The sequence below is a fragment of the Tubulanus polymorphus genome, chromosome 6 (genome assembly GCF_964204645.1).
Source record: "Tubulanus polymorphus chromosome 6, tnTubPoly1.2, whole genome shotgun sequence".
NCBI lineage: Eukaryota > Metazoa > Nemertea > Palaeonemertea > Tubulaniformes > Tubulanidae > Tubulanus > Tubulanus polymorphus.
The window spans coordinates 10,171,363-10,189,537 of NC_134030.1; the positions used below are offsets into that span (position 1 = coordinate 10,171,363).

The 18,175-nt window shown below is 42.3% G+C and overlaps 1 protein-coding gene across 2 annotated transcripts; it reads left to right on the plus strand.

The window, feature by feature from the left end:
- Positions 1-10,437: 10,437 nt before the first annotated feature.
- Positions 10,438-17,035, plus strand: LOC141907244 (WD repeat, SAM and U-box domain-containing protein 1-like). 2 transcript variants are annotated; one of them, XM_074796829.1, is made up of 8 exons: positions 10,438-10,520; positions 11,287-11,757; positions 12,788-12,987; positions 14,189-14,287; positions 14,772-14,899; positions 15,597-15,640; positions 16,195-16,310; positions 16,752-17,035. In XM_074796829.1, the coding sequence occupies exons 2-8, from the start codon at positions 11,345-11,347 to the stop codon at positions 17,018-17,020; spliced, it is 1,269 nt and encodes a 422-aa protein (XP_074652930.1). In that variant the 5' UTR covers positions 10,438-10,520; positions 11,287-11,344; the 3' UTR covers positions 17,021-17,035. The 2 variants fall into 2 exon arrangements, with proteins under 2 accessions (XP_074652930.1, XP_074652932.1); XM_074796831.1 differs by having other exon boundaries at positions 14,778-14,899.
- The last annotated feature ends 1,140 nt before the right edge of the window (positions 17,036-18,175 follow it).

Sequence of the window (18,175 nt, forward strand, 5' to 3'; positions counted from 1 at the left end):
CATTTTTCCACGGTCGTGGACATATTGAAAGTAATGCACGTGGCCCCTTATCAGCCACGACGTCAACAGATTCTGATATATAGCCGACGTTCCACGACGTAGGAAAGATACGTATTTAGTTGCCAACATCAGAGACAGCAATTATGTAACCGACCTCGACCGACGACAAATCAACTACATTCTGTACTTCGATTTCCGATTTCCAAATCAAACCCCCTGTTTCGCTCCCAGCAGTTGTGGTGGGTTTGTAAGGGACACCAAAACAGAAAATCTAATGAAATCCCTATTTTAAGATTTAAAAAAACATCAGAGACAGCGATAGTATATGGAAAACTTCGCGGGAAATTACGTAACGTTTTTATATAGGGGATATGTTCAAGGAAAAGCGGCAAAACAAAAACATATCACGCGGGTAGTCTAGTTTGTTTTCCGCACCGCTAATAATCTGCCGCGAAAACAGTATTATAGAATGGAAAACAGCAACTGTGTTAGAATCTAACGCTAAGTGCGTATATCGGATGGATATATTAGCGCATCCAATCGCTGGAATGTTGTTTCCTTACTTCTTTCTACCTCTCTCTCTCCAGCACTCTCGCGCGCCCCCTCTCTCCCTCTCCCTCTCTCTCTCCCTGCCTCTTTTTCGCTCTCTCCGTCTCCCTCATTCTCTGTCTCTCGCTCGCTCCTTCCCTCTCCCAATCTATCCCCCTCTCCCCCCTCATCCTATATCTCTCGATAATTCCAAGATCAGGTTTTGCTATCGTATCTTCGTACTCTTATTACTCGTATTGAATGGAGCCGAGTTGCAGCTGCAAGTCGAAATAAAGCTTAAAACTGCATAGCGGCCGAACATCTTTTTATCCAGTGCTTCTTCTTCGTGGATCGGATATAGCAGAACACTCAAGCTACGCGAATTTCCCAGATCAGTGCTGAAAAACAAATATATCTTTGAAGCGATTCCTCGTGATTCCTTCGTCCATTGCTCATTTTGGCGCATGAAAATGCGATCTCCCTAAAACTTACACGCAGGGGCCGTGCGGACCCAGGGGGACCTGTGAGATTGTTTCAGGTCCGTCAATTTTTTTTGAAAGCCCTTTTTTATTTTGTCAACGAAGATGAAATTGGCACATTCCAATGCGGGAGTACACCCATTCAAAAGTGGCCTCATGGACCCACCCATGAGTCACGTGTATATACTTATTCACACTATGGTGGTACATTCCTCCCAAAATGTTCCAGCCATACGAAAAATGTTCATAGTCTAGACTGGCCTTCTGGTTTTTATTGTACCTTTTTGACGGGGGACACCTGTTTTTGTTAAAAAGTGTTTACAATAACAGAAATCCAGCAATACATGTTATGAGAACAATATATATTTATATAAACAATTACAATAAATTTGCACTGAGTCACTTGCTGCCAATTGATATATCCATTTATAAGACACATTAGGAAAACAGTTGAAGAAAACTTCCAGAAACAAAAAAACGCAGGAAAGAACAGCCTACAATTAGCTCCAAAATCGTGGATTTTGTTTGCATAGTTAGTACCGAGGATAGAAAAGTGCTGACGATCGAGGACCATCGGTCCTAAACTGTTATAGAACGCCATTACACAACTTCACCCCGCGATTACTGCACCGCGCGTCGCGGAATAATAGAATTGAAATACGCGGTAAAAGTCCTTTATGAGGCCACGCAAAAAATTGCTTGTATCTCATCGGTTTTATTATCCGCGCGCTTCAAGAAAAAAGTTCTTCGGTAAAAAAATGAAAATAAAAAATGCGCGTCCCGCGCATGCAGAAATCGGTTGTTGTTTCTTTTTTCAAAAAGTAAAATACTCCCGCACGCTTCCCGAATAAACTACCTGATCACACTTTTTACGTTTTAACTTCACGGTCGATACCCAATTGTTACTGTGGCAGGTGAGTATTTCGGTAACGAAGTGCTATCCATCCTGATTCAAGGTCGTAAACGCCTAAATTTCCCCATTTTAAGAAATAAAAAATAGCCGCCCTCGTCACATTTGGAATTTGGAATAAGGCTTTTTATCTATCTCTCATTTTTTAAAAAAGGAGGTCAAAATTAAAACCTGCCGCCCTCGTCGCTTTCCCAAAAAGGGCTAATGATGAATGTAACAAGGGTACTTCTGCGCGTGGCCTAATGCCACTATTGGGACCAATAAAAGACAGGGCATTACAACGAAGTCGGCGTTATATACGGAATGGAAAGTCACACGCGGCGCATTCGGCGCGTTAAGCGACCGGCGGCGTTAAAAGGGATGGCGTCATAACGGACTTCGACGTGTTATACCGATCAACACAACAAGGCGTCTATATATATGATACGAATTTGGTAAAATAATAAACCGAATTACGTACCCTAATTACGTACGTACGTGTCATTACCATGACGCAAAATTTGCAAATCGAATGACACGCGGGTTACAGTGCTACAGTAGGCGCGTATATGTATATAGATGTATACAATGAGTGTTCTGTTGGTCGTTTGGTCTCTAAATATTTACGACGTGCGCGTCTAAACTCGGAGTATATAATCAGTCCGATTACTCCCAAGATCTAACGTGCATAAGTATGACGCTCATAATTCTATTACGAAATGTCTCGCGCGCGAGATAAGCACTCGGAAATTCGGAGGGTAGATGAGCATATTCAGTAAAACGAAAGAATCAGTATACAGCGGAACGCTCGTTACAACGAACTTCACGGGACCAGAATATCTGTTTGTCATAACGGATAGTTCGTTATATCCAGTATGAAATTAATCAAATTCTCTTACTTGGAACGAAATTCTATAGCACAGCTATATCCGATGAGTCGTCGTATCCAAGTTCGTTATAACGAGGTTCCACTGTATACCAGTTCTCCATTCTAGTGCGAAAAATTGCCAAGACTCTGACTGCCGAGGATTTTCTCTGACATAATGATATTTTTCGAACTAAGGCTACAGAAATTGATACCTTGTTTATCCTATCTGCTAAGCTGAAAAGTTGACCGGCCGCATATCTACCCTGAACATTACTTTTTTTTTAAAGTCATCATTAGGCTCGCCATAACAGATCCTGCAGCTATAGAAATGAACTGATTACAAATTTTATCGCAGTTTACAAAAGTGACCCGGCCGCTGCGGAGAGACAACAAGGTGTAATTTTTTAGGCTAATGATTTCTTTAGGATTGCTTATTCTTGAGGAAATAAGTATTTTCTAATTATTTTCTTTTTGCTGGGTGCAGAACCTAACAATTCGCCTACGATCTTGATAGAAATCACTGGTCCATATGGGTAGCGGATCTAAACGGGAGCACAACGTGGCAATTTTCCCGTGCCCTTTTGAAAATAAGATGGCAATATTTTTCGGGCACTTTTCTCACCCGCAACTAATAAGACAGCCATACACAGCGCGAGGATTAGCTTATCACCCCTTAAATCTCCCTCAAGTGCCTAGAAATTGTATGAAAATTCACTGGAATTTCTACATTTTCCAGACCCTTGTTGCGGCTGCGCACTGCCCTTATTCAGTAGAATCCGCTTAATTCGGATCGAGACCGACAAAATTCATCCGGTTTACGGGAAATCCGGATTAAAGATCATTTTCTTGTTTAATAACGAACGAACGGACTGCAAATATTGTCCGGATTAGACCGAAATCCGGATTAAGCCGATCAGAATTAAGGGGGTTTGACCGCGTGATGTCTGTCTCATTAATGAGCTCCTATGAAACTCCGCTGCTGGTTCTGTTGCATGGGAGCCGGGAATGGAGCCGACTTTGTAGGAAACGAACAAAATAACCAGAAGATAATGAAAATGGTCGAATATGCTGACCATACTGCGCTGGCGAGCGCAATTCCCGATAAAAGCGACGACTATTCATCGCGTTCTCCGGTGATGGCCATATACCGCACGATGTACGCATATATGTATATATATACAAATGGCAGTAAAGATATTATCTCAAATCGTTTCTCCGGGGAATTACTTGAGACGTATCTTCGAAAATCGCGATATTCCATTTAATATTAGATTAACCTCCGATCGACGCGTTGAGAGTCTCTTGGCGGCGATAAAGCCCTGAATATTCAGTCAGGACGCTATTTCATTATGGCCGTCTTTACGCATATTGACTGGATGCTCGCGCCGCGCGTATAGGACAAACCGCTTAAGCCCTAGAAGCCATTTTCATCATGCAATCGCTTTTTGATCTTGATTGCGCAATTTCAGACGCTGATATCTGGGATTCAAGTTTTTGCCGGAAGATTATTACTATGCATAAACGTCGACGCGTGTATTAGGCAGTTCTAGTTGGTTACGCTTTCTAAAATCACACAAATTCATACATTATGTATATACATGCATGTATTTATCAAACTGTACAGTGCTATTCCGGTAAAAGGAGAAGTTTCGCGTTTCAAAAAGCGCTGCTGAGTGGCAAGCTCGCATGTCCTTGAAAAAGCTATGCGTGGAATATAATATAAGGTTACAGCACAGCGCGCGCGCGCGCGGCCCTATATCGGTTATAACCGATAATTCTATCGACAGATCACGACGCTATCTCGAGAAATAAAACCAATACGACAACAGTAAAATCTGTAAGAACGATACGCCTGCCGTTATAACCGATGCCGTAGTCACTAAAATCATTAACGCGTACAGAACCCGTAAATCCCTGTGCAGATCGGTCATCGTCTTCCAATGGACCACGTAATGACTCAGCGGGTGCAGCGGCGGGATCGTGGCCGCCGCCGTATCGCTCAGGTAATCGTAACCTCGGCAATATTCGATCGCCGGTTTCAGTCGATTCGTCGAAACTAGGATGCTAACGACGCAACACGATATGGCCGTTATCCAGCAGATCATCGTCACGAACACCGCTCCGATCCGTACGTCGTCGTTCAGAACGTTGGCCGACACAAGCGATATTATTCCCGTCGTCAAATACACTAAGCCGCCCCAGATTTCCATGCCCTCTTTCGTCAACGAGTGGACTAACGCACTGAGTACCCCGCAGGTGAGCATGATCAGCGCGCATACCAGAATCGTCGCCCCGCAAATCAGCGTGCACTTTTCGGGAAAGTTCGGTCGCACGGTTTCGTTGACGGTGTAGATGAGTTGCTGGCGTTCTCGGATGCTCAAAAGGCCGGAAGATTGCAAGTGCGAGCCGAGCTGTTCGTTGTACGTTAAGTTTTCAACCGCGATAGCCATCGTGGCATCGCTTATCTCTCATCCATAAGCCTGTGTGTATAAAAAAAGAAACAAACTATCAGACATTACCAAAACATACGATTTCGCAGCTAGCATGATTTTCTATTCATCTAGAATCTGTCAAGATAACAATTGATGTTTTCGCGAGGTGCCATCGATTCGGAGTCGGTTTCCCGCACAAGGAACATAGTCCGACGACTGATCTTTCGGTACCTTAATGGGGTACCCGCAATGCTACTGTGGCAATCGAGTATTCCATGTATGGCAGGCGAGGATCCGCCAGGTTCGCTAGTAGATAGTTGGTCGTAGGCGTTCGATTTCTTCTACATTTCAATTACATCTGAATTAATTTTTCTCTTAAATGAATCAATTATTTAAGAAAACTATGCCGATATCTGAGTAGAAGAATGGAAGTATTGTATATTTGGAGGGGAAATTGTGATGGATTGGGGAGTTTAAAAATCTAGTTCAAAGTTTATTGAAAATGAACAAATTTTGTCAATTGGCGACCTACTGCTAGTCACGCCATCTGGCGGGACAGCTGGTTTTGCGGGTACCCCATTGCACCTCATTCCTTATACCTTATTCCGAAACGCTTCGTGCAAAACCCGCATCCTCGCAAGTTAACCTTGGTTCAGAAACTAGAACTGAACTCTCGACTGTACGCCAGATTTCTTGCCGTTATTGTCTTTAGAACACTCACGCCGTCAGTCAATCTGTGCGCTTTTCACTATACCGTACCGTGTTAAACTGTTTATTTGATAACAGGTTGTACAGTCTTTTTTCAAGATGATGTATATATCGATTTGCCAAGGCGAACAACTGAAACATGAATATTATGCGCGCCGTGTGATGCCCGAAGCTCATATTATAATACATTTCAACGCGCAATTTATATTTCCCATCCTCGTTTTATTGGATATGTTAATTTTCGTTAGCGCTTTGTAATATTCTCTCTCTCGACTTGACTTGCTTCTTGTGACGTAAATAATTTTCTTTAAAGAAATGAAAATGCTATTTAAAGCGTTCTAATAACCGTTGACTGCTCGGAGCCTAATCCTACGTGCGCAGGTGTATGGCAGCCTGTGCGCACTGATTAAGATATAACTTTTTTCCCTATACAGTTTATATATATATATATATAAATGTAGATAAAACCCCGTAGGAGGGAAAAGATTAATGTCTCCATATAGCCCCTACGGCGCGTATGGTGCCATACACATGTATATATTAAATGTAATAAACGCGTTGTTTTTTTAGAGACATGGACTTATAGGCAATGATGCGCCGACAGGCCCCTTTCGTTTTTTTGAACGAGGCTATGGCAGCTCCTCGGCTGAAATTGGCGTAGCGCTCTAGTCGGCCTAAATTCTATTTGCGACCGGGGATACTTTTCATTCGGTCCCGATTTTGGATTTTGAGCGGAAAGATTTTACCCGCACTCGGTACTTGTCCCCACCGAGTATAAGGGAGACCGGGACATGGTGGACACCCTGCAGTAGTTTACTGTGTAACCCAGTGTACCGGTACCGAGCACACCTTCGGTCGGAAATTGTTTTATTCCAGTGGATGCCGTTACTTACTGATAGAAGATGATGATTCCTGTCATGACAGCATAACGAGCCTTATTATCCTAGTCTACACGGAGAGCAGTGTCGACACCAACTAAACCGCTCACATGGGGAGCACGTGAAAATAGGCCCACCGTGCCCCAGTCTCCCCTATATGGTAGAACCTCGTTGTAATGAACTCAGATACAACGATTCGTCGGATACGAGACTAAAGAATTTCGTCCCAAGTGAGAAAATCCGATTAATTCCATACTGGATATAACGAGCTATCGGTTATAACGAACATATTTTCTGGTCCCATCAAGTTCGCTGTAACGAGGTTTCCTCATAGTATTAGCCTACACTGTGAATCTAAACAAAGATGCACGCCCATTGCGGATAAACTTAATTGTTTTGAAAAAATATAACGACATGTATTTGGAACTTACTGTAGTTTTTTCTGCCGATTCGCCGCTTGTTGCACTCGATGACTCACGACGCATCGCTTGGTTTTCACGAAATCAGAAAAGTCGTAATCTCGATTTTTATTTTTCGTATCGCTGAAGCAAAGCACGCGCGCTACGCGTTCATACTTAATAGACCGCGTTGCTGGTTTGGTTACTGGCAAAGATAATTGCGGTCGCTATGGAAACTGTATCATTCCCTCTATCGAATATAGTGCACAATTTACTGGTTTTCTGATCGATTTTGTTGAGAGACGAGAAACGACTTGTTGATTCAACACATTAACTACTTTTCCTTTGTGTTTGTAAGAACTGTCAGCAGCTGGATGATACTCCAGTGGCGCTCAGTAGCGGTTGGTTCCGCAACGAGCCCGCGATTACGGTGGCGTGGGGAAACGGCGATTGCTTCACACGCGCCGTTCACCCGGCGACGCGGCGCACTAACTACGTTTCAAATTATTTGTAGTAGTAGCTACGAAAATACAAGAATACTCCGTGAAATGCATTTTGGAAGAGAGTCAGGCGTTCTTAGTGTGTCGCAAGTATCCAGAGTAACTGAATTTTAGACTGATTTAAAGCATCTAGCAGGGCGAACTTCGGTTATCGGAGTTAGTCGACTATTGAGTCGAACTAAACGAAACCGAATGTCAGTTAGTCGGAACTATGGTCCGGAAATGGTCGACCACGGGATAAAGCACGGTCGCTGTAGTTCCGATCCATTTCCAACATGGCCATTAGTCGACTAGCTACGAAAACCGAAGTTGGCCCTGGCTGCCGGAATAAGGTTACAGTACAGCGCACGCGGTCCTCATATCGGTTATTACCTATTATTCTATCGACATCACATTTTCTGTTCTGAATGAAGAAGCCCCACAATCGAATTTTATATGATAAAATTTGTTAAAATGAAGCCACCACATCGTTTCAGCTGTTGATTAACAGCCATCATCGTAAAATTTATGTAAAATTCCAATTGCGGCCCCCTTTGCAGATCATTCATCTAAAGTTTACCACGGATTAGATTTAAATCGACAACTAAATTTTCTTTGTTATCTATCTTTGTTATCACATTCATTTTTAAAGAACTACTTGGCTCACCGACAAGAGTTTGGTCACTTTTCAAAAGAACTTGGGGATCAGGATCCCGCGCTTCACATCTTCCGGCGATAGTAGTCGGCAGATCATATAGACTATCGAATAGGCTACCCCTTTTTTATTCTACAGCCAAAGAAGGCCCTTAGATCCGTCCGTGCACAGAGCACAGAGCATGGCGTCTCGGCACCCATCCACCGCTAAAAGCTACGTGCAGCGCGCCGGCGGAGCGGCAGTGGACCACGGTCCGATTAGACCACATTTAGAGCTAACCGATAATCTAATAGACGGTTACCGGTTTTCTCGGCGAATGCAGTCGACGGGCGCAAATCGTTCTTGCAATGATATCTCGTATCACTGGAATAATCGACAAAACGAAGAACATACTTTTACAAATTAACACCTTACTATACCCGCATAATATCTACACCTACGTAGCATGTTACTCGTAACACAACAACTGTACAAAAGTCCCGCCTGTAAAGCATGCGCCGGGATACAGCAAATAGATTTTTAAAAAACCATGCTAAGAATTATATTTTAAATAGCTTGAAGATATTACTCGTAAAATAAATATACATCTGTGGACCCAACATAATAAAGAATGATAGATCGATGATTGCGAGTATGTAAATAGGATTCTGTACTGATAACTGTAGATAATACTTCACAATTTAGAAAACCACAACAACAACAAAAAACATTAAAAACAAAGAATTGTTTTTCTTCTTATTTGGAAATACTAAAATAAGCTGAATGAAATTTTTTTTAGATATTGATTCAAGAACTTTCCTCTAGTGATTGTACGGAGCTTGAGGTTTTTTGCCTTTTAAACTGTATCTTCTCGCTATGATCATTCAGTTCCCCGATGTACCTTTCCATTAGGAAATAAAGTAAGATATAGAACCTTTCCATTAGGAAATAAAGTAAGATATAGAAAAAAAAACAAAATCCTACTCGTCCAGAAGAAAATTATCCAAATCATAACCAAACCAAGCCAGTGTCGAGCTTTTATTGAATGGCAGTTCTATTTAAAATATATATTAGGCATTTCACCATGAGAAGGGACACTCCCATTGAAAAAGAGAGATCTTAGATGTGATACCCATCAGTACACGAATAAATCATTTGAAATGGATTTAATAGTCTGTATTTTGTACAAAACCCATGAAAAATGTATCCAAATATCGTGATCCGAAATTGTTGACACTCACTTTTAGAAAGGCCCTTGAGGCACATGTTAGGAGGTTAGTTCAATTGTACCCCCGCCGAACCATCCTCAGCATGGGCCTGACCGCCCGGCTCAGATCTTCAAAAAGTTAAACATTCTCAAAATGAACGTCACAAACTATAAAACCACCCACAAACTTAATGCCGTCTACGGCATTATTTCAAAACATTTTCACCATTGAAAATCTTTCTCCCATATCGACACAATGATAAACATTCAACACCTCTTCGAAGCACTAATCAAAAATTCTCTCAATTTGGCAAAACCTTCGGCCTCAAACGCTGCACGAGAAAACATATAGGCCCCTCTAAAACCTAAAATATGACGTCACCTCCCACAATGAATCTGTAACAACGCGTTGTTGCAAAATGCTCATTGCCAGTGCAAAAACTTAGCGTCTTCATTAATATCAAAATACATTCCTACACAGATCTACTTTCCTATAATTTCTCTCTGTCAAGGATCAAACTCTTATCACGCCTATAATCTGTTTCCTCCCCTCTTAGTGCGCATGTAGCTGCCTCATTGGCTTTGTAAAGCCCACATAGAAAATCGAGCTCCAATATTTGTACGGTAAATTTTTAGGATTTTCGTTTTCGAATGTTTATTTTCCTCTTGATTTTATTGTTCTGCTTTTCCGTGGAATGAATATTGAATATTGGCGACCGGCATCCTTATTCAACTCGACTGCGCTGATTGGCGGAGATAAAAGCGCGAAATCGATAGTCCGATTGGTAAATTAATCAAGACAAGTGAAACCCTGAAACCTTCATCTTTTCAGATGAGTGATTAATGATAACTTTGAAAATGATTTTAGAAAATAGGGGTTGGGTAATAAAAGCTCGGGATTCGAACCCACATTTTGACACATCAGTCACAACAGCAGCGCCACCACACTTGTCAATAATCGATTGTGCAATACGGCACAAAATGAGATGAAATATTCTCTTTTGTCCAGTTCGGGCGAAGGTAATCCATCTGACGTGCATTGTTTATGTTGAATATTTTGCATATTTTGTTAATGTTAAGTCAGATTGAGTTGTTACGTCGTTAAGATTCGGTAAAAATCGCTTTAATCAGCTAATTACTCAATTGATGAGTGTGATGTTTTTTACTTCCGGGTTTTAATTTCCCAGTTTACCTGCCACCGTCGTAAAGTTGATTAGTTAATTATTAGGAGCAGCTGTATTTTAGTAGGCAGTGTTCCTGATGTACCTAGCCTAACCTTAAACCTAATCCATGCTAACTTGCACCGACAAAGGTAGCCAAAAACTGCGGTTAACTGCAGTGCAGACCAATGGCAATAATGACCATCCTCATTTGCCAGGTTTTGATTGCGGCCCGCTGAAGCTCACGCCAACACAAACCCTGGCTGCAATCCGTTCATCGATCTATTCCACGATTTCTTGAGCGGACGGGTGCCCATTCAGCGCCCACCAGAGTCTATATATCTATCCAATCAGGTGTTGTTTATAGAGCAAACGGCGTGCCGGTAAATCAAACCCTGGTAAGCGAAGATGAATAAAGACATGTCCAAATACAATTGGGGAATTTTTCTGAAGAACATAATTTATTTCCTAGGCGCGTTAATTGATTGAAGCATCTATTTTCTGACAGTTTCAGCAACTAGTAAGAAAATGATGAGAATAATCGCTGATTATTCACTCACAAAACCTATATAACTGCATCTGATTTATCGACTGATGTTATTTCATCTTTTTTCTCGCGATTTTAGGATTTCGCGAAGTAGAATTCGCGACCGGTATAATATAATCGAATACCGAGACAATCAAATGGACGACATTCAAGTAGCGAGTCTGGTTCACACGGTCAGCTCGCACACCGGCGACGTCAACTGGGTATGTTTCTCCGGGCAAAACTTGGCGTCGAGCTCGGGCGACAAAACCGTCCGCCTGTGGAAACTCGACGACTTCAACGAGCAGGCGTGTTCGCCGTTGCTCGGACACACGTACCATGTGCATTGTTGCGTGTTTTCGCCGTTCGGAACGTTGTTGGCGAGCTGTTCGACCGACGGTAAAGCGATATTGTGGGACGCGAAGTCCGGCGAGCAGATCGCGACGTTGTATCACAAGTCGAAGGCGAGCGTTCGCGTTTGTCGATTCTCACCCGATTCGTCGGTGCTGGCGACCGGGAGCGAGGACGAGTCGTTGTGCTTGTGGGATGTATCTAGTCGAAAGCTCATCAGGTAAGATAGCAGGCCCGTGCCGAGGGAGGGTTCAGGGGTAGCGTACAAAGCCCCTGATATTGCCCTCCAAAAAGTCAGTGTCGAAAACGTTTTGTCAAGAAATTTGGATACAATTTTAATGTTTCTTTGGAAAATGAAAAGTAATCCATTCTGAAATGATTTATATAGATGTCCTTTTTTCAATAGGAAAGTGCCCCTTTTCACGGTGAAAAAGTGCCCTTTTTCTTGGAAATAGAACTGCACCTCAACTAAGCTTGACACAGGCCTGAATAGCCCGGGATCGTGAAGATACTCGTTACAGAGTGCTTCAGATCTTAGGCTTACATGACCAATTAAGTATCTCCGAGTAGGCCTAATGCAAATTCCAGGGCAGTCAGAGCAGAGATCAGTCGTTATGATGAATTTGAGTAAGAAAACTTGTGTCCCAGAGCGTCGTAATCCGAGGCAATCAACTTATAGATAAAGAGAATTTTGAGCCTACTTGGGGCTTTAGTCCCAGTGGGCTATTGGGTACATTTTTTATCCGTTTGTCCATCCGTAGTTTGAATACAGTTATTTTGGGAAGTTTCGAAGACACTTCTATGGGTTGTCGTGACATTCGGTTTATACATCTATCGACCGGATCAGAATCAAGATAGCCGACTGGCGGCCATTGTTGTGCGCCATAGGCCTATTCGTATGCCCCTAGGGCCCATTAGCATTGGGTCGATCGGACACAAGATGACAAGAAGGCAATTTTCGGCCTGAATTGCGAGACCTGTGCTTCTAATTGTTTGCCTTTCCATTGAAATTTGTGATGGGTATACTTTGGGAAAGGATCTTAAACGTATCAGATGTACTTTTATCAGTCAATTGTTGTGCAATCTGCGACCATCTTGTTGCTCGTGACATATTCGACGAGTTACTGCCCATCGCATCTCTGAAATTAGAACTTGTAGCCCTCAAGAAAGATTTGCTAAGGGGGCCTCCTTGATCCGCGTCTGAGTTGCGATCTTCGGCGATGCAATTGTTTAACATTTCGATTTTTCAGGACATTCGTCGGCCACGAAGCGACTGTAACGGCGCTCGCATTTTCACCGGACAGCACGTACATCATATCGGGCAGTACGAACGGAGATATACGTTTGTGGGACGCACGCTACGGACACGGTCAATGTCTCAGCATGAATTTAGACGCGCACGATCTCGGCGTTACGTGCTGCGAGTTCTCATCGACGTACGGCTCGGCAAGTAAGTGCGGTGAACTCTCGCTATCGGAACCAAAACCTGACTTGACTACCGCTACTGTTTGACGGTAGTATAGTAGACAGTGTTTTCAGTAAGAGCCAGTTCCCGGGTCCCAGGCCCGTCTGTCGTTTTTTAAGGACCCACCTGTTTTTTCAAACCAGCTTTCGTTTCAGGGACTGTGACATATTATGGGACCCTCCTGTTTTTCGAAGGGACCTGGCTTGTTAATTTCTTACTGAAAACACTGCTAGTAGATATCCTCGCTTGCCAGGGTTTGATTGCTTCCCGCCAAAGCTCACGCCAACATGACCGATGAAGGGTACGCGGCCAGGGTTCGCGTTGATTAGGGTTTCGGCGGATGGCAATCAAACACTGGCAAGCGAGGATGTATAGTAGACTGTGGTCAAGATTTAACTTTTTGGCGCTGTGGATAAAATCTGTCCCGACTTGAGTGATATCCTAGTTAGATGTATTCATGATAGGGTGACAAAAATATTTCAACAAATGTCCGAGTTAAACAGTTGTTATGCCAGTTCAGCTGATAGGAACTGACTCGAGCATAGCGTACTGTGATTACTACTCTTTCAAGGGCTCATGAAAACTTTCAGAATTATCTAAACACTCCCGAAATCTGAATAATTTTTCATTTATCTACAGTCAAAACCGCTGAATCCAGATCAATCTGCAGTCCATTTGTTATATGCTAGAAAATGACTTTCATTCCGGATTTCCATAAACTGGATGAATTTTGTTGGTCCCAAATGATCCATTTTAAGCGGATTCTACTGTAGGCCTATGTTACCTTACCCTAATTTGTAGTGAAAACTGCTACGAATGAATATACACGTACCACAGGTAGTCTGGTCTCTCATATTTGTCACAGAGTTCATATCTGATTCCACGGAACCTATAAATAGCTGACCATCAGGTGGCTGCAAATAATCGAGTGCGGACTGTATTCTTTCAAACAGATGAGGTGGACTTAATCCGTTCACAGCCTGGTGCTAACTACGTACCATGGCTCTATCATAATGAACTGTTTGACCTAGTCTATTTTCGTAAGGTGTATTTGCAGAAAATGCGCATATGAAATAGCTTGCTTGTTGATTGAGAATAATAAACTGAAACTTATTTCGATTTGCATAGGCCCTATATATTTTTCATATCGATATATAGAAATGTATCAAATTTTTCTCTCCTTTAGGTAACAGTGATTCCATGCAGAGAGTTTTTTTATTGGCCAGTTGTGGAAACGACAATTTAGTGAAACTTTGGGACATCATTAGTACCCCCGGAGGACCGAGTGAGTATCATCAGAACCGATCATTTACTTATACACATTTAATGGGTAGACACACATAAAGTGTACCCATGAGTCGACGAGAAACACATTATCCGTGTACGATGAATATATACGCGAGAAATCCCACAATAATTCAGCCAAAAAGAGAATTCTTGAATTGAATTGAAAGTATGTATATTTGAACAACATTTCGGCTAAAGACTGTAAGCCATCATCAGGCATACAGTGATGGCTAATAGTCTTTAGCCATAACGTTGCTCAAATATATACACTCTTCTATTCAAGAATTCTCTTTTTGGTTGAATTATCATACGATTTCTTGCGTATATAACGTGTACACATGTGAGGACCTTTTGAATATGCTCTATTTTAATGAATGCCCGGTGAAAATGTTAGGGTCTGGGTTCAGCCACGTTCTGTTTAATCGGAATAGATTTCATTAACGACTGACGGAACCGGTGAATCAGTGTGCGAGTATTTTCAGCTGTAGGTTTATCACAGCGATGTGAACTCGTCGGACACGACGCTCCTGTGATGGCTTGTTGTTTCTCACCGAATGGAAAATTCCTCGCTTCCGCATCGGGAGATAAAACTGTCCGGTTATGGAACCCGGTAAGTGACGCCATCTCATTTTCTCTCAATTTTCGAGCCAAGGCGCAGAGGGTTGTCAAAACACTGAAAAAAAGATAAGCATCGGATAAACAGCATAGTAACAATGAACTTTTGATTGTCACTATGTCAAAAATCCACTGGTTAACTCTAACCAACCTTTGAACAACTGGCCCCTGGACACTAATGTCGCCGTACCGGTATCAATATGATGCTTGAAATGAGAAGCTGCCAATGCTACTGCGGCAATCAAGGATTCCACTTATGGCAGGTGATGATCCACCAGGGATGCGCTAGTAGTAACGCGGTCTTCCGCGTACAATTTCTTCTACATATATGTAGAATGGACTTTTCTCTTGAATAAATCAATTTTGAATGCAGACTTTACCAATTACTGCGACAGGAAAATAAATTTGATACATATTTGCTGGGTCCTTGTCATAATGTATGGATTTGGGAGCCTAAAACTACAGTTCAAAGTTGATTGCAAATGAACGTATTTTCAAAATAACATTCGACAAATTGCTCCTGGGCCCAGTTGCACGGTCTGCGCTTAAATTCAAGATAAGTCTCAGACAAATCTAACAACTTAAGATCAGTCTTAAGATTTAAGACCACTTTTGAACTGAAGTCACGACTGCGCAACCGGGCCTTGTAAAACGACGTAAATGCATCCTTTCTTTTTTTCTGATTTATGTAGCTGAAAGCTGGCGAACTGATTCACGTTATCGAAGGACATACGAGGTTAGTTAAGCCCTTAGAACCGATGATGGATGGCATGTTTTTCTATTTACACGCGAGGACTATCCTAATGTCTGAGTTACGATTGCGTTACAAAATACCCTAGTAAACATTGTCGACCCCCTTGGAAAAGAAAAATTTGTGCAAACGTTTTGTGTGGTTAATACCTCAGGCTTTCGGATATGAGCCAATGTCAACCAGGGTGGCCACTCATATATTTAATTCAGGGAAATCGGGGAAAAATCAGGGAATTTGATTTGCACCTCCTGGAATAGACGGGGTATTTTATGCAAAAGGTCAAAATCATGGAAAAGTCAGGGAAAACTGCTTTTATGCACGTCAAAAATGCATGGCTTTTTCTTTTTCATTACTATCTAAGAATTCGAAATGAAATATACCGTAGTTGAGACAACTTTGGTCATGGAACTTTGGTAGATGTTCAGGGCAAAGTCAGGGATCGAAAACGAAATCAGATAAAAGTGGCCACCCTGTCGACTTGCTTCCACCGGCCCCGGATATACGATGAGCGATGATTATGTTGCCTTACCTGATTTCAGGTACGTGACGTGTTGTGCATTTTCGCCTTCTGGCCAGCTACTGGCGACCGGATCGAACGACCGGACGATTAAAATATGGAAACTCGTAACAGGTGTCGAACTCAGCTATTCAACAGGTAATGTGTGAGTACAGTCAAAAGCTTAGCGGTATATTTTACCTATCGCTAATTGATTTCCGTAAATACAGTAAACCATACGTAATTCATTAGTTTCGGGATTTGGAGACCTACACCAACTTAGAAAATAATTCCGACTGAGAAAGTCTGAATGAAATCTGTGGCTAGAAAAGAAATTGAGCCCAATCAGGCACCAAGTGCATGTCATACTGATCGTGACAATTAATAATTGGGGCCTATACGGCGTATTGTTAGGCCAAACATAAGATGATCGGCCTATTGTACCAATTGTCTGGTGCTGTCCACCCGCCTTGTCTTGAGAGTACGTTCCTTTCAGAAAACGATTAAGAAATTTTTTAGGTTGCTGAGCAGGGGGGTCACCTTTGGATTCGTGTCTGATGCTAAAGGAACCCATATTCTTAGTTTTGTTTGGTATTTCAGACATCGAAAGCGAGGGGGATTTAACGATCGATATTTCGGAATTGAGCATAAAACGACACTGCGAGGATTGGAACATCGACGACGTCTGCGAGTGGGTGCGGTCTCAGGGTTTAGAACAGTATTGCGACTCGTTCCGCGAGCAGGCGATCGATGGCTGTGAATTATTCCAGTTGAAGGACTCCGATCTTGAGAATTCGTTGGAAATTAGTGAGTATAGTCGCATGGCGCGGTGTGACATCGGAACCCGGGCGGGTTCCGAGGGTTCTTGAATACCGTTGAGCTTTGTCTGTGCCCCTGGAATCCATGGATTTGACGTAAAAGTGTCCTCATTTGGCATGATTTGGCGTAGTAAGTGCCCCTGAAAACCACAAGTTTGATGTTAAGTGTACTTGTTTGCCGTGATTGGACAAAGAAAGTGCCATCCCTCATAATAGTGAGTGCCCTTATACAATTTGGAAGAACCTCGAGATAGGGCGCTGGATCCGCCCCAGAAACCACGTTTACAGGCGACCCCTGTTATTTAGATCATTATTGGCACCGGCAAAAATTATGAGGCTTAAATTAAGTGATACCTTGTTTCTCCTAATCGACCGGGTCGTTTAGTAAACTGCAATAAAATTCTAATAAAATGACATTATCCGGTCCCATGAAGTTTGCTGTAACGAGGTTCCACTGTACTTTTTGTGTTCGAAAGAGTTCTAAGGATAATTACTATGCATGTTGAAAGATGGCGCTCAATGTATGGAACACGTAAACGTTCCAAATATACACATGTTTAGAAACTTATATATATAAACAAAAAAACAAATTTCCAATAAGCAGAATGTGTATTGTAAATAGTACATGTATATATTGTAAATAACTTTGTTATGTTTTTAAAAAGTCTTAATATTTCGAGATGATTGTTCCCTCCATATTATACCATGGAAATGACAGGAGAGTTGATTAACTTATCAGGGGCACATTCTGGGACCACAGTCGAGTGTACCTAGCGCTTCTTACAACAAAGGGCATAATCCACAACTAAAGAGGGTCTTCCCCGAGAACATTTTGAAGATATACCGCTTTCGGTGTAAGCAATTTCCTAGTGATAAATGAACACCCGATGCAAAGTGCTTTCTAGAAAATTCACTGCGTCGGGGTGCTGTTTCCGGGTAAAGATGAAATCCTGAAGAACGACGCGCCTTTTTGTTTAGAATTATCTGCCTCGTCTTGTACCCTTTTCGACTTTTAGGATTGATAGGGACGGGACGACTTTAAGTGCCATTACTAGTTTTTAGCCCACTTGGGACTTTAGTCCCAGCGGGCTATTGCGTTCACTTGTCGTCCGTCCGTTCGTCCGTCGTAGCGTCCATCCGTCCGTAGACGGAATCCAGTTATTTTGGGAAGTTTTGAAGACGCTTCAAGGTAACGTCTTGATATTT

Bases quoted from the DNA above. Each gene is read 5' to 3' on its own strand.
- LOC141907244 (XM_074796829.1), top strand. From the start codon at position 11,345: ATGGACGACATTCAAGTAGCGAGTCTGGTTCACACGGTCAGCTCGCAC. The intron at 11,758-12,787 runs GTAAGATAGCAG...TCGATTTTTCAG, and splicing joins TCTAGTCGAAAGCTCATCAG to GACATTCGTCGGCCACGAAG. The intron at 15,641-16,194 runs GTTAGTTAAGCC...ACCTGATTTCAG, and splicing joins GTTATCGAAGGACATACGAG to GTACGTGACGTGTTGTGCAT.